The 16,109-nt window shown below is 38.3% G+C and overlaps 1 protein-coding gene across 1 annotated transcript in view; it reads right to left on the reverse strand.

Annotated features, from left to right (window-relative positions):
- LOC148954480 (uncharacterized) overlaps window positions 1-7,699 on the reverse strand; it is a 72,899-nt gene extending 65,200 nt beyond the window's left edge. Inside the window, exon 1 of the mRNA XM_089086284.1 lies at window positions 7,593-7,699. Within this exon, the coding sequence (XP_088942410.1) occupies window positions 7,593-7,699 (107 nt within the window). The remainder of the gene's footprint in view (window positions 1-7,592) is intronic.
- Window positions 7,700-16,109: the final 8,410 nt, after the last annotated feature.

Raw genomic sequence — 16,109 nt, forward strand, 5'->3', positions numbered from 1 at the left:
AAAAATTTTTAATTCATTATTTTTAATTTTGAATACCGAAAACCAATATATTTGACACCTTTGCAAACCTCTTTTTAGTTCTTTATTTGTATGCCTTTTATATTGGCAGATGTAATGGTTTACGTAAATTCCAAAGATAGACGATAAACGTTGGTACATGGTCTTTATTAGATAACTTGAGAATACACATAGAGAAAATAAGGTAGCACAAGAACAACTAGCTACGACGAAGGTGAAAGATGGACTACCTTTAGAAGTGTACCAAGAATATAACTTTCCTGGAACGGAAGTTCCGACTATTGGTTGTTCGCCCATGCTTGGGAACGAACCCTTTCCCACGACTAGCCTTAGTCCCAAAAGCCATAAAATACTGTTGTCAATTTGTTATTTTACTTAATCAATTTTTTTTTGGTATTTTCAGTTGATATTTAGTAGTTTGTCTCTGCATAGCTTACTGCTGTCAAATTATTATTTTACTTAATCAATTTTGTTTTGTATTTTCAGTTGATATTTAGTTATTTGTCTCTGCATAGCTTACTGCTGTCGATTTTTTATTTTACTTAATCAATTTTTTTTGCACTTTCAGTTGCTATTTAGTCATTTGTCTCTGCATAGCTTACTGTTGTCAATTTATTATTTTACTTATTCAATTTTTTTTCTATTTTCAGTTGATATTTAGTCATTTGTTTCTGCATAGCTTACTGCTGTCAATTTGTTATTTTACTTAATCATTTTTTTTGGTATTTTCAGTTGATATTTAGTCATTTGTCTCTGCATAGCTTACTGCTGTCGATTTGTTATTTTACTTAATCAATTTTTTTTGCATTTTCAGTTGATATTTAGTCATTTGTCTCTGCATAGCTTACTGCTGTCAATTTTTTATTTTACTTAACCAAGTGTTTCTTTCGTTTTTTTTTGTACATTCAGTTGATATTTAGTAAGTGGGCATTCAAGAAATTTAGTGTATGAAATCCACTCTTTTTTTTATTTTCTAAGTATGTGTTCATGTTATCTTAGTTTGTTTCGTTTCATACCTATGTTAAATTTAATTTGGCATTCCTTGTGTGTCAGTTACAGTAAATATCAGTGCTTACAATGCACATCATTTAATTGGTTATATTTTTTATCGAGTCGACAACCTTGAATAGCTAATGTTGTTTCTCTTCAACGTATTTTCTGTTGATATTCAGATCATTGATGCTCAAAATATTAGGTCTTTAATGCTGAGTGTTCTTTCGTTGTTTTTTTTATGTTAGCTCCTAAGTTTTAGAATTTCACCGATGTTGATTTTGACAATTAATTATACGTTATGATGGTATATATTGTTGCCTAATACTAACTAATAAAATTGGTTAGGTTTTTGTAATGTACTTTTAAACACCACTTCCGTTTTCTTTGTTACTTTTATGTATTACGTCAAAGCGGTGTTGTTATTTTTGACTGTTTTATAAAATATATCTTCATAAACAGAATACTATGATCATCAACGTTTTCATTTTTAAGTGATTACCTATGCTGTTCTCCTGTGTGTTATTTAAGTTTGTTTTTATAAATGTATTACCTTGCTGGCAAATATGCATATTGTGTGTGATACCATGCACAAATAACTTATATTTTTTTCAACAGGTAAAATCAGTGAACCACCACGAATCAAGGATGATATATAATATAAAACTTACAAACTTAAAATAATTCTCTACAGATGGATGGGACTAATAACTAGAATAAGGTCAGATAGATTTAAATTAGGCCAGTTTAGGTCAGGTCAGATCAGGCAAGGATAGGTAAGACTAGAATAGGTCAGGTTAGGCAAGAGTAGGTTTATCTTTATAAGATTCATGTCAACTGACATTGCACCAAAAACAAGACTCAAATAAAAAACAAATTTAAAGATCTACTATGGACCTGTGATTCCGTGGAGTTAGGTCAATCCTGTTTTGTTTAAATACCGAAAGTACTTCTTGATGTATTTTCAACAGGTCTTTAGACATTTGATTGCAACGAAGTGTTTGCACGTTAATTCTTTTATTGTTCATAGAATTTGCTATTATTTTAGAAAATGTGCACTATAAAAGTATTTGGGTTATGTTGTTGATTAACTATGTTTAATTTTGAACAGTTAAGTTGCGACAGTTTTTTTGGCGGTTTTATAACAGAAAAGTGTTAAAAAACTGTTACAGAATGCTATTTTGTTAAAACTCAATAGCATAGAATTTATTTATTGCTTGTTCTGAGTGTATATATTAAAAAATATTCATGATTCATTAAAAAAATCGCCAAAGAAGGAAATTGAATTTATTAATTTATTGTCATTATATCGGTTCGTAGGAAGGAGAAGAAGAAATTTTTCTTGAAACAAAAATTCTACCTTCCACTTTAAAATTCTGTTCATTTTTCTTTCTGATTTTTCGGATTGAAAGAGGTAGGTAAAAGAGCATTAGGCAATTCAAGATGTTGTCATAGGCAGCGCAATCGAGATGTTTAAGTAAAGAACAATGTTGGCACAATGTATTATTTTTTTGTTTGTTTTTTTTTATTTTCCATACCAGGGCAATTCGTATCGAAGGAGTTGTCGTAGAAACTTCAAAAAGGGCTCATTCGATTGGAAATTGGAATAACTAGGCCCCTTTTTAATAGTCAAAAGTGATTGGAAGGCAGCTAACACTCCTTCCACGCCCACCCTTTCCCCAAACACATCCAATCAAAATTTTTAGATAGCCATTTTGTTCAGAGTAACTAATTTCCACAGAGAAAATATATTTTTTGAGGAGGTTACTCCCCCACAACCCTTAGGGCAAGGGTTTTGTCGTTATGCCCTGGAGGTATATAAGAACGATGTTGTCACAATGTATTATTTATTATTTTTTTCCTTTAGACAAGGGCACTTCATATCGAAGAAGTTGTCGTAGAAACTTCGAAAAGGGCTCATTCAATTAGAGATTGGAGTGGCTTGTGCCCTTTTTAATAGTCGAAAATGATTGGAAGGCAACTAACACCCCTTCCACGCCCACCATTTCCCGAAACACATACAATCAAAATTTTGAGAAAGCCATTTTGTTTAACGTAATTGAAAGTTCTAGAAATTAGGTCTTAGAGGATGACAGCCACCCTCACAGCCCTTAGGGTAAGGGTTGTAATTTATGCCCTGGGGGCATATACGGTGTTTATAGAAAGCGTTGTCGTAGAAACTCAAAAAGGGATAATTAGTTTGGAAATCAAAAAGCCTAGTGCCCTTTTTAATAATCGAAAGTGATTGGAAGGCTTGACATTTTTGTAGTAGAGATCGATGTGGGTATAATGAATCATTTTGTTGTTGTTGTTGTTGTTTAGACCAGGGCACTTCGTATCGAAGGATTTGTCGTAGGAACTTCGAAAAGGGCTCATTCGATTGAAAATAGAAAAGGCTGATGCCCTTTTTAATAATCAAAAGTTATTGGAGTGAAACTAATCCCACTCCCACGCCCACTCTCCCATTTGCCTTTATGTTTAAAAACTAAATGTTGCCTTAAGATTAAATCAAAATGCACTGTGTTTATGCTAATTCCCAATAAGGCATCTCAGCAGTATCCCAAGAATGACTGAGGGTATTATGTTCAAACTTTCAGGGCTTCTTCTGCTCTTAAAATTTGACCAAATCAAAATAGCGTAAGCGTATCCAAGCTATCAAAGAAAGTAAACAATTTTTTTTGCGAATGTTATCAAGTTTTCCATTTCAGGTCAACTAGAGGAGGTATGAAACTAAATTAAACACTATTATTTGTGTCCAGATTTTTATAAGAGTCTATGTTGTTAAATTTTGCTGAAAATTGTTTTCCAGCATACAAATAGAAGGCCAAACTATAAATTCTTAAAAAAACGAAAAGATTTAAAATATGATTTTCTTTTCCCTGAAAAGACTATGTCAATATAAAACGAACAGAAATTAATTGAAAAAACTGTTTCCAAAAAATAAGTTTTTTCAAAGAAAAGTAAAGAACTCCATTAAACCAAAAATGAGCAGAAATAAAGTCAAATAATCTACGAAGCGTGAAACTATCACAAATCACCATCAATAAGTTAATAAAACTCAAAATGAACAAAAATTACAATAAATAACCGAGTCAAACACAAAACGAGCAGAAATTAACATAAGTTTGGCTCGAAACCCCTATGCCATCCCAAGGCTAGAACATAATTTGTACTTTACTGACAAAAATACAAATGAATATGCATTGTCAGTTTAATATACATATACTGATATTTAGTAATCAAAATGTTAATATTATTTGATTTATTAAAGTTATAAAAGTAAAAACATTTATATTTTTTCAGTAAAGTGCAAATTATGTTCTGGCCTTGGGAAGGCATAGGGTGGTTTTGAGCCCAGATTATGTTAATTTCTGCTCGTTTTGAGTTTGACTCAGTTATTTATTATTATTTTTGTTCGTTTTGGGTTTCATTTATTTATCGATGCTGATTTGCAGTAGTTTCCCGCTTGGTAGATTATCTAGAGCTAGTATAGAAATATATCTGTAGAAATGAATTACATTTTTTTGCACAGTTAGCAGAGCACACTGAAGTTGAAGTAGCCTTAAACTTTGACTTGAAACGTTATATATTGACCACTTCTTTCAGAAAAGAATTTCGGAGGGTTATTCCGTGTTGATAAGAAAAGAGAATAAAGGTGCAGTTTAGTTCCTCCTGTAGTGTAGTGCGCAGGAGCCCTATGGTGAAGGTGCAGGTTTGTTCTCCTTTATAAAACAACTTATTTCAGCTGATACAAAGAAGAAGCCCATTTGCGGCATTCTGTGGGACCCCAAGGTCCAGTGGTAGTATCAGATCCCGCGAGTGGCAGTTTATGCTCGTCAAGTTCTGGCTGTACCGGCCAAAAGTGCCCCAGCTAAACGGCTTTTTAGCACGACAGGACTGATAGTGACTGCAAAAAGATCAATGGCTCCAGGCAGAGTGAACAAACTCACTTTTGTTACATCAATTGTAACTGAAGTGATGTAACTGCTGATTTAAAATTGTTGGTGTTGTTAAGCCATGGTATCTGATTTGTATACAGTTTTTTTTCGATGTTGTTATTTATTTTTTTTTTTCAATTCATTTTCGTATGTATTTGATGAACAGGAGAAGTTTGAACTTCAAAGTTTGAAATTTATACACACATTAGCCCAAATCATTAACAAGCAGAAAATGACTAAACACGCGATTTTATAGGAACAATGCGATGTTAACCATAAACACAACATAGGTTTCCCTGGGTCTAGTGGCTAAAAATGAGAATTCTACTTGGTCTGATCGACGGTGAACATAAACACTTTCCGCATGGCCCAAAAAATTCTTTTTTTGTCATATTGTTCTTGTATGTTTTTAGCCAACCATTTAAAAATCCTTACTAAAATCGAGGTTGAACGTGCTTGGTGAAGTGGAATTTTTATTATTATTTTTAATTAGAAAAATCGGCGCACCGTAGCGCGCCGCCGGTCTAAAATCGGTGGCGCGCCGCCGCCGATACCGAATCACACATTTGCCGCCATCATTTCGGCGTGGCGCGGCTTCGGGGACTATTTTGTACACCAATCAATATGCAAATAGTGTGGGACCCACCCGAAGGACTGTGCTCTATTTTAGTTTGTGAGTGGTCAGTGAAATGACCAAGATTTTTCTGTACCAAAGGACAGAGCATGACCTAATGATCCCGGGAAGGCCCGCTCTACCGGTGTCAGACGCTGGCATCAGCAGCTATAGCAGTTCAAAGTTGCCTTTTCGCTTCTTATTTCTCGGCTAGCAACGCCATCTTGAGAGTAAAAGATTCATGCCCTAAGTAGGAAACGCTATTGTCGATGGAAAGTATCTGGATAGAATGATCCCACAAAAGCCAACAAGCTAATTTCGTTATCTCATACATCCAGCATATATCAGTATTTGCCAGCGTGTTTCAGGCTTCATCAGTGATTTATCAAGTGTAGTGTATCTAGCAAGCGTGGCTTAGTACTAGTAGGCTATAGCATAGTAGTAAGCTATAGCATAGTAGCCTAGTATTTCAGGGGTTGACAACCTTTTGCATCAGCTTCCTGTTCAGTTCCGATCACAGTTTATAGAATTAGCAGTATGATCATTCCCTATCTCACCCATTATAAAATTAGTGACTTACAAATAAAGTAAACATACTACTTGATGCTCTTTTTCTGCTTTTAACCAATATAATAATCATTTTTGTCAAAATGAATTTCCTCCCTCCCCCCCTAGGCTATATATATACTAATTCAGGGTATATATTTGCACATTAGAGGGAGGGGGTAAGTTTTAAACCTACCTCTCATTTGTATCAGAAATAAACTTTACCCCCACTGCCCTAATGTGCAAATATATACCCTGAATTGGTATTAATAGGGGTGGGGGTAAAATTCATTTCTGAAAAAGAGGGGTAGAATATAGAAAATAGAGGGGTATTGTCTGGGTGACAACTATCATGGTGAGAAAGTATAAATTCAGGAATATAAAAGTTTCAGTTGTATTGACATGCTTCTAGATTTAGTTGTAATAGCACTATTTCTTACATTTAGAAACAGTAGGCTAACAAAGGGGGAATAATTGATAATTTTTTTTTTAACCTTGTTTCCATCAGGGGCATAGCTCCAGTATTTGATAAAATTCTACTTAAGCTACTTTTGGCTATCTTGGATAGGGGATAAGTTAGGAAAATGAAACTTTCAGGGATGGGTCTACAGGCTAAAGTATGTCCTAGGAAGGTATTCTGAAGTACCCACCTCCACTCCTCCCTCTAGAGGGTCCTGGCCTTTGATTTTGAGTGAAACCTTGCAAAATAGATCTTCTGCTTGAATGAATTAAAACAACAAAATTTTCAGCTTCACAACTCTGCTCAATCCCAAGTATTAAGGTTTTAAAGATATGCAAATACATTTCATATATTAAAAAAAAAAAACATTAATATTGCTCAAAATTCTACTCAAATAACAGGAATTATATTTTCAGAACTAAAGCCAGAGAATAAGAAACCAGTAACTGAAAATTAAGGTAATGAGTTGTTTTTTCAAATTTCAACAGGTTCTACCTGTCAAGTTGGCAAATTTCGGGACCTTTAGTGGGAGAAATAGTGGAGGAATGTACTTCAAAATACCATCCCAGGACATACCTTTGCCGGTAGATCCATCTGTCTTTTCGGTAAAATTCTACTTTAGCTACTTTTGGCTATCTTGGATAGGGTTAGGTTAGGAAAATGAAACTTTGAGGGATGGGTCTACAGGCTTAAATGTGTTCTGGGAAGGTATTTTGAAGTACCTACCTCCACTCCTCCCTCTAGAAGGCGCTGACCTTTGATGACTTTTAAATATCTGTGTGTTATGAAAATGAAACCTAACGTAAGTCTATCAGATCAACCTCTTTTGCCCCCCCCTAAAAAATCCTGGATCCACCCCTGAAACCATGACACCTATTCTACCAGGTGTTAGAAGAAAAAAAATCCTTATTTTCAAAAATTTCATCAACCCCCGCCCCCTTTTTTATAAAATCCTACATAGGCCAGTTGAGTCCACTGTATGTAAATAATAGATTAAGTCATAATTTGTATATAAATTAAGTCATACCTGTGAGATGGGACACTTCCAAACCACTTGGCTGGTTTTCCAACAAACGTTCCAACAAACATGAGACTGTCGCAACCGCCAGACCCTTCTCTTTTAATTCTTAACATCAGAAAAAGTTTTGGCCGAAAGGAGAAAGAAATACTTGAGAAAAACCACGTGATATCCAAACTAGGTGTACAGTAGTGTTAGCTATTTCTGGCGGTTGATTAATTACCGGCATTTTGAACTTCATTTTTTCTACTTTCATTAGGGAGTTCCAGATATTTCTGGCTATCTCAAAAATTGATAATTGGCTTCAACTTTTCATTTCTTTTTTTTTTGTCTTTTTTTGTCTTCTTTGCCTTTTTTTTTGTCATGATGGTGAAATATACAATCATAGAAATGGTGTTAGGGTTTTGAAAATGTGCCTGCAGTCTATTTTACACTGATCTGTGTGCTCTTTTCAGACATGGAACAGATTATTTCAAAGAAGCTGCAGTATGGCTCAAGTCCAAAGAAAATTAAAAGACTGAAGTTCAGTGAATGTGTCATCTGCCAGACAGAAACGGACGAGAAGCTGTCAAGTATAAAAAGTTCTGACCGGCTTTTGCAAACGCTTCAGAGCTGTCAAAACAAAAAGTATATGTACTTACTGACTGAAGCATCTAAGGAAGATTTCATGGAAAAGAGCCCGAAGTGGCATTTGAGCTGTCAGCGGCGTTTTTTCCATAGCTTCAGCTCTAAGGACCATGAAGACAAAGAAAACATTAGACCAGGGAGTTAGAGGAAAAGAACGAGATCGTTTTCTACAGAGAGCTCATTTTCATATGGTTTCTATTGTTTGTTCTGTGGCAAGAAAAAAGACTTGAAGCATAAACAGAAGAAAATGAGCAAGTTTGAGTCTTCCAACGTCTGCCATAAAGTGCAGGAAAAAGCTAAGACACTCATCTCTTCTAATCCAGAAGTTTTAGAGAGATGTGCAGGTAAAGACTTACTTGCCCATGGTAGTTCTTACCACATGAAGTGCTACAAAAAGTTCATGGCGTCAAAACCTAAGGAGTAATTTGGAGATTATGATCCTCTTAAACTTGTATACGATCAGTTTTTGCAAGACGTTGGATCTAGAATGCAAGAGGGCAGAGTGTATTGCAGAGTGTATAGCTTAAAGTTAAACTAAAGGAGGTCCTAGAAAGCAGTGGCTTTGCTTTGGTCAGATCTAGCATGAAGAGAATGAAGAGAAATCTTGGGTATTGCTTTGGCAAGACACTTGGAAAGTACGTATCTAGTGGCAAATCCTTTTATTATCTGAAGGGAGTTACTTCACCAGGTATAGTTATTGCCCAAGTGAGAGAAATGATAACGTCGTTGGAAGAGACAATTGTAGGAGTGCAGTCGTCTGAAGAAGATAGTGACGGAAGTTGAAAGTTCCAAAACCAGTTCGGACATTGCCTCACAGAGCTATCTGGAAAATTGTGAGACTGATACTGAGGCATCTGTGGACGAGCAATCAGTGCCAGTTGAATCTGGCCCTAGCTTGACTGGAGCAAGTGGCAAATCTGATAAGTTTGAGGTGGAAGATAGGAGACATTTTCACTACTTGATGTTGAAACTTAAGTCTCAAATGGTAGAGAGTGTCCAAACGTATCAGTCTTCAGGAAGTACGGTTAATCTTTCGTACGATGCAGCAAATGATCTTGTTCCTCTGCTGCTGTTCAATATCTTGGCATACTTGGTAGCAGACATCTCAAGTTTACCTGAAGATACTAACACTAAACACGAACTTGACCGTAAAACCAAAGAAATTGTGCTCAATCTTGGTCAGGACATTATTCACCAAGCTTTTCACATAGCTACTCCTAAGCAAATCGCTCTCCCTGTCCATTTGTTTCATAAAAGTCGAAGTAAGTCAAACATTCAGTAGATGAACCGCCTGGGATACGGGGTGAGCCATCAGACGCTTCAACGGCTACTGACGTCAGCTGTTTTGGCTGTGGAGGAGAGGATTCGGCAAGTCGGGGTCTACATTCCTGATGGTTTTCGCAATGCCCTCTTCAGCCATTTTATCTGCGACAACCTTGATTGGTCTGTAAGTATTGTCTGTGCTTGCAAAATTAGTTTTTAAGGGTAATTAATTGTCCCTGAGTTTTATACTAGATGATGTTTTTGGGAAGGCTTGAGGAGCTTAGGATCCTTTGTAGGTGGAGGAAACTTTTGACTGGCCTTTCCTTCATCAAAGTGGAGTCCTTCAATACGCCCAGCTCGCTTAATTATATTATTCATGCACCTTTCCAAACACTGAGAAGATTACACAGTCTTAATATTGTCGAGACACCCAAACCCTCACGAACACGCTGAAAACATTGATATTTGCCTCGTTTTGGGCCTCGGGAGCTGGCTGCAGTAATTGCAGGGGTCGTAAAGTCAGCAACGTCCAAAATTAGGGACTTAGAGACCTTCCTAACACCGAAATAGGGACCAGATCGGGACAGCATTTCAGCAACCAGGTTAGCAAACCAAAGAACCGTACCCGTCGTCAGTAGCGTATTCCATCTCGTTTCGCAAGGGGCGATATCGACTTGACTCTAGAAACCTAAGTATGATAAGCAGTGACGTAACTACCCGATTTCCAGGGACGGGTAAAGGTTTATAATGTGCCGATAAAACGTACCTGCCTTTCTCATTCAGTACTGATCTTCAGGCAGACATAGTATTTTCTACCGCGAAGCCCCGAAAATTTTAGAAATGTATTACTAAACAGTGTATTATTCCCTATATTTGCCTCTTAATACCGTTTTCTGAGAAGCAAACACTCTTAAAAATTTATATTGTGTTGTAAAGGGTCTAAGTTATTACAAAAACGAGAGTTATGAAATGTCATTTTGTTTTTGTTTATTTGCAGACACAAGACACAAGACCGGGAGATTTGTCTTGCCAGCGGGCAAGTCCCCCAAATTCACTTGAACGAATTTCAAGTGTTGGTCGTAGGGGAATATTGTGTATCAAGAGTAAAATGAGTGGAGTATAAAGTACTCAAAAATGAAGGGAGGTCATTCTAAACCCATTGTATGGGTAGCGGAAAATAGGATGACTCGGCAAGAGTGTCAAGACTCATTGAACCTCTTGACACGGGCAGTGAACGGGGATAAAAACTATTCCGTTTTCTGTCTCTATGTGTTTGCCAAGCCCAGGCAGTAGTTTTGGTCTTTTTTTTGCGAATTGAATTTTGAATTGAAGTTATCAAGTATTTTGCAATAGGTTGCATCAAGACACTGGGTAATTGTAGACAGAGAAAAGCCAAGACTAAGTGGGTCGGGGATAAGTTGTAAATCTTCCCTGGCTTAGCTAATATGCTAAGTACAGATACAATCGAATATTCTATGAATACACGGGTTGACCCCTAGACCAGATGCCAGTGTCCTTGGTGTTAAACCATGCCAAGCCAACTTCTGCTTTTGACGCGAGAAACAATCTCCTGCTCTTTTTTGTCGCCTTTTTTTGGCTCTTCATTGTTTTAATCCACATTCTTTTATCCAGGAGGAAACTGCAGATGGCACCACCTCGCATGTGACTACCTGAATTGTGATACAGCCACAGCCAGCGTCTACCAAACCTGTGAAACAGCAAGCAACTTTGACGAAGAAGTGGCAGAGGAGTTCCACTCTTCCATCTGCTCCTGCTGAAGTATATGCGAAAAATTTTTTTGTCGAAAGATCATACCTTCCCGTCGAGATGTGGATGTCACCGTTGTTTGCTCGGATGGAAATTTGCTGTTCAGAGATGTGTATAACACATGGCTGATCTGCAAGACTGCACCTACTAAGCTTGTTAACCTAGCCACCGAAGGCTCGGAAGTGCCCCGGTTTGTCGGTCTCAAAGCTTTTTGTCCGACTTACAAGGTGGAATCTACGCCTGTAAGTAAGATTGGATACTTGCCTGTTGTACCAGGCCCACCGTCTAATCCAGCCGTTGTGGAAAGTGTTCTGAATAATTTTCAGAAAACCGTTCGCCAGCTACGTCTACCGTACACTGTCATTACCTGCGACCAAGCTATCTACGAAATCGTGTACGGACTGCGAGAAAAAAGTCCTAATAGTTATGCTGACATTGTACTGAGAATGGGTGGTCTTCACATCATAATGAATTGGATGTCGGTGATTGGATATGTTATGAAGGCCACCGGTTTGGAGGCTGTCATTCACGAAGCAGGACTTCTCCGTGAGGGCACTACAAAGAAAATCATGACCGGCAAGCCTTACTACAAAGCCCTCTGGGCTCATACAGTTGTGCTTGAAACTGTGTCAATGCTTTACTGGGAAGCATTCGAAGACTTCTGTGTTGAATTGGACGATTTGTCATGTGCCACTGTTTTTGACGATCTTGCAGAGATTGTGGAGTCCTTTCGGTCAGCACGTCCCTGTGATAGAGATGACCGGCTGGAACTTATTCAAAGAAAGCTCACTGAACTAGAGCCGTGGATATCCAAATTCGAAGAAACACGCTCGTTTTAGAAGACACATCAGTTGTGGAAGCAGTACGAATCTATGTGTTTGATTTTGTGGCAGTTTCTTTTTGGAGAAAGAAATGCCAATTGGGAAGCACACTTGACAGGAGCTTCCTCGATGGTTCCCTTCATGGTCGCCTTTGGTCATTACAAGTATGGGGCGAGCTTAATTGAATACTTGCTGGAAATGTCAGATTTACCAGAAGAAGTAGAAGAAGCTTTCCAACGTGGACTTTTCAATGTCAGCCGGACGAGTTGAAAAATTTAGCTGTATATCCCCTGATCATGTGATAGAATCTACGATAAATCTAGATTCAAAGACGGATGGTGGTGTAACAGGGATCACCACAAACCCTAGATCAATGAGGAAATGGCTGCTCACTTTGCCTTTCTGTTGCTCCATCTCTTTGGAGTTCCCTGAAATGCTAGGACTTGCAGCTACTGATGAAGAAGGCTTGCTCCACCACGAAGACTCACCTACATTCATTACTCGTCAGCAGAATGCTGTCCAGAAATTTAAAGCAATGATCGAGTCCAGGATCAAACCGTTCACAACTAGTGAGAAAAAGTTGCTAAATATTTTTACCAGCGAGCCCATCCCCGATGATATAGCAAGTGGACTATTAAGTCTTCGGCAGACTGGGATTACTGCTGTGGAAAAGTACCTGCGCGGTGACAAAACCGCCTTTTCAAAATTGAAGGTGAAAAATGCAGAAACAGCGAAAATAAGGAAAAAGGCAAGCAAAGCGGCAAATTTCAGGTCTGTGATCGTTGCCGAGCTTCAGACCGTAAAACAGTTGCTGCTAAGTGTGGATTCAGCGATGGATGGTGGGTTGGAGTGTTTGAAGGACTTATTGTCTTATGAACTTCTACCGTATTCCCCGGCTCTGTTTGAAAGAAGTGGTGACTTGGGCGACATATTTCTTCGCAAAAGGAGCTAAGTCACCATTACTGGATTATATCAGGTGCAAGGCTGGCTTAGAGAGTTGGCCTGAGCATTCTTGCTCTAGTGCAGATGTACTGGTTATTGATTCCATGGCCTATTTAAGAAGCCATCCCCCTAGTGATTTAGAAACAGTGGAAACGTACTCCCGAAGAATGTTGAAACAGTGGATGTATGCTTCCTCGGATGTGCGAGAAATTCACGTTGTAGCTGACAGATATGACGGTTTATTCGGGTATCGAGATGCCGCTGGAAATCATGTCAGCTTGAAAGACAGCAGCGGTTGCCACGAGCACAGAGATGCGAACGCTAGAGCACAAATATTGCTGGGAAGGAATTCAAAGCTGTCCAACTGGACCTCCATCTTGGCGAGTTCGAAGACAAAAAGTCAGCTCTTTGAGGTTCTCTTTGAGATTTGTGAAGGGTCTGTGGATCTCGTCAAGCAAGGTGTGACACTGTATCTCTCGGGAGGCTTTTCAGATCGGATGAAAGTTGCGAAATTGCCAGCAAATGTGAGTGCAGAAGATTACAAAGAGCGTCTCAGCTCAGACCATGAAGAAGCGGACACAAGGATAATTTTACATGTCCTTGATGCTCTAGGGAGAAACTTAAAGGAGATTGCTGTGTTAGCAAATGACACTGACATAGTTGTTGGACTTCTGTATCACTGCTGTCAGCTATTTGAAAAGAAGGAGCTGGTTGGTCGTGCCATATATGTGAATTTTCAGAAGTATTCTGTGCCAATTCACCAGCTTTGTGAAGTCCTGCCGAACAGTTTGCTCAGTTGCCTGCCAGTGGTCCACTGTGTGACTGGGTGTGATACCGTCAGTTATTTTTATGGCAAGGGCAAAAAGTTAGCTATGAAAGCAGCTAAAAGCTGGAACCTCTCTGAGGATATCCGGAACGTGATTGTGAGGCTAAGGTGCGACGATGCCCAAGCTGTCTTGGAAGAATTTACATCTGCCTGCCGAAAGGTAGTCGTAGCAATGTACGGCAAAGACCCTGGTGACTTCAGGTCTTTGAACGATTTGCGCATTCACCTGTACCCGAGAAAACGGGAACTGAAATACTTGCCTCCGACGGATGACGCTTTTTCTTTTCACGCTATGCGTTCTTTGCTACAGGTCAAGTTCCTGTTGGAAGCGAACTTACCAAGGCCTTCGCCAGTTGACCCTACTCGATTCGGCTGGACTTTTTCGATGGGCAAAATCTGTCCAGTTCCAATGGTGGGAGATCCTTTCCCACAAGGTACCAGTCCTGAATACTGCCTTTGTCGAACTTGCTCTAGAGCCTGCCCGTGTGTTGACAAGAACAGAGACTGTGATTTGTTGTGTCAGTGTGCAGGAAAATGTAACGAATCGGCAGATGAGTCCTCGGAAGACAAGTTTTGAAATTTGGACAATTCGTTCTTATATGTAATAGCCATTTGTTCTTTTAGTTGTTTCATTTTGAGTTAAAAGTTTCTTAGCTGTTCAGTTTCTCCTCTTCTCTGCTGCGAGGTGAATTCGCAACGTTTCCTGTATTAGGTTTCTAGAATCAATGCATTTCTGGCTTTACTTTGACACTTACACATTTTATTCGTAGCTAAAAGCTGAAGAAACCTAAAACTTTGATCTTACAACGACACGCCAACATTTCTCAACAATATAGTGGTCGTTTCCGTAATCAGCATGGTCAGTTACGTTGGGTCCAACCTCCGTTTCGCGGTCATCTCGCTGACCACACCTGTGTCAGTTTTTAGAGGCTGGGTCCTAGACTAAAACACAATTATGTGCCAAACTACTGAAGATCGAAATCCTGAACTCCTTCAGTCACATGGGGAGAAAAGATTATAGCCATCTGCTGAAATGAGTGGTGAATGTATACATAACTCAGACCTTAGGTTTCGGACCGGAAGAATAAACTAAGGGATGAAATGCAAGTTACAGTGTTATGCTTATGAAAATCCATTCAATAGACAGACATTATATATACATTATCTTATTTCGGTAATGTGCTGCAAATACTTCTTGTTGTAAATTTCAGAAGTATTTGTAAATAAAGACTGTGAATTACTTAGTGGAGCGATAATTTCTTTTTTCGATCTAATTCGTCATTAGTTTTTGGAAACAATAGTGAATTTATATAAACATATAAATTGATAGTTACTGTGACGATTGTTCAAGTGCCTCGTCATTTTATGAGGGTCATAGCTATTGTTGTAGTCTTTGCCATAAAACCAAATAGTTTTGGTCAATAAAATTTGTTAGCACATAGTAAATAAGTATTTGTTTCCTTTAATCCTCTCCACAGTTTAGTACTTAGATCTCTGAAAGCAACGGAAAATTTTATATATGCATACATTTATATGTGCATTTGCTAGAAGCAACTTGTATTAATTGAATTTTGATCATTTTTGTCTTTTTTAAATACGTAATTTTTTAAATTAATACAAAAGTAAATTTTGCCATCCAGAAATAGACGAAAATAAAGTAAAACAAGGAATAAGGGAAAAATGAACAAAAAATAAAAACATTACAATTTAGAGTAGGAGAGAGACAAGGGACAATGGAGGTTACCCCGGCGCGGCAATTCACCCCTCCCTCAGAAAACACCTTTCCAGCAAAATACTCCAGATAAAATTTCCCCATGGACTTTTCTTTGCAAGGGTATTTTCTCCGCGGAGTTATTTTTCCGGGGAGAGAACGCTGGCTCCTGACTAAAATAGGTCAATAGAGCTTTCCTTTTTTTATAATAATAAGCATGTGAAGATATCCAGGGGTATATGGGGGTGTGGGAGGTAATGTTCCAGGGGGTTCGGAGAAAAATACCTAGCATCATTCCTCTGTATTAAAGATGGTAAACCAAACCCCTCTGGATACAACCCCTACCAAAGAAAATGCCCCTGAACCCCCCTCGGAAGATAACCCGGCAGAAAATTCCCCCCTCGTGAAGCTTAGTTTGCGGGGGTTCATTCTTATGTATTTACGGACGTTAAATTGAACCCCGAATCAACTCACAACGACCGGAAATTACAATTAAGGAATATATTAAGTTAAAGTATGTATAAGTAAGCATGACGGCACTAGACCCTTAAGGTCCAAACCGGCGGTGC

The sequence above is a fragment of the Artemia sp. Qi Xiang Cuo genome, chromosome 3 (genome assembly GCF_049724085.1).
Source record: "Artemia sp. Qi Xiang Cuo chromosome 3, ASM4972408v1, whole genome shotgun sequence".
Lineage (NCBI taxonomy): Eukaryota > Metazoa > Arthropoda > Branchiopoda > Anostraca > Artemiidae > Artemia > Artemia sp. Qi Xiang Cuo.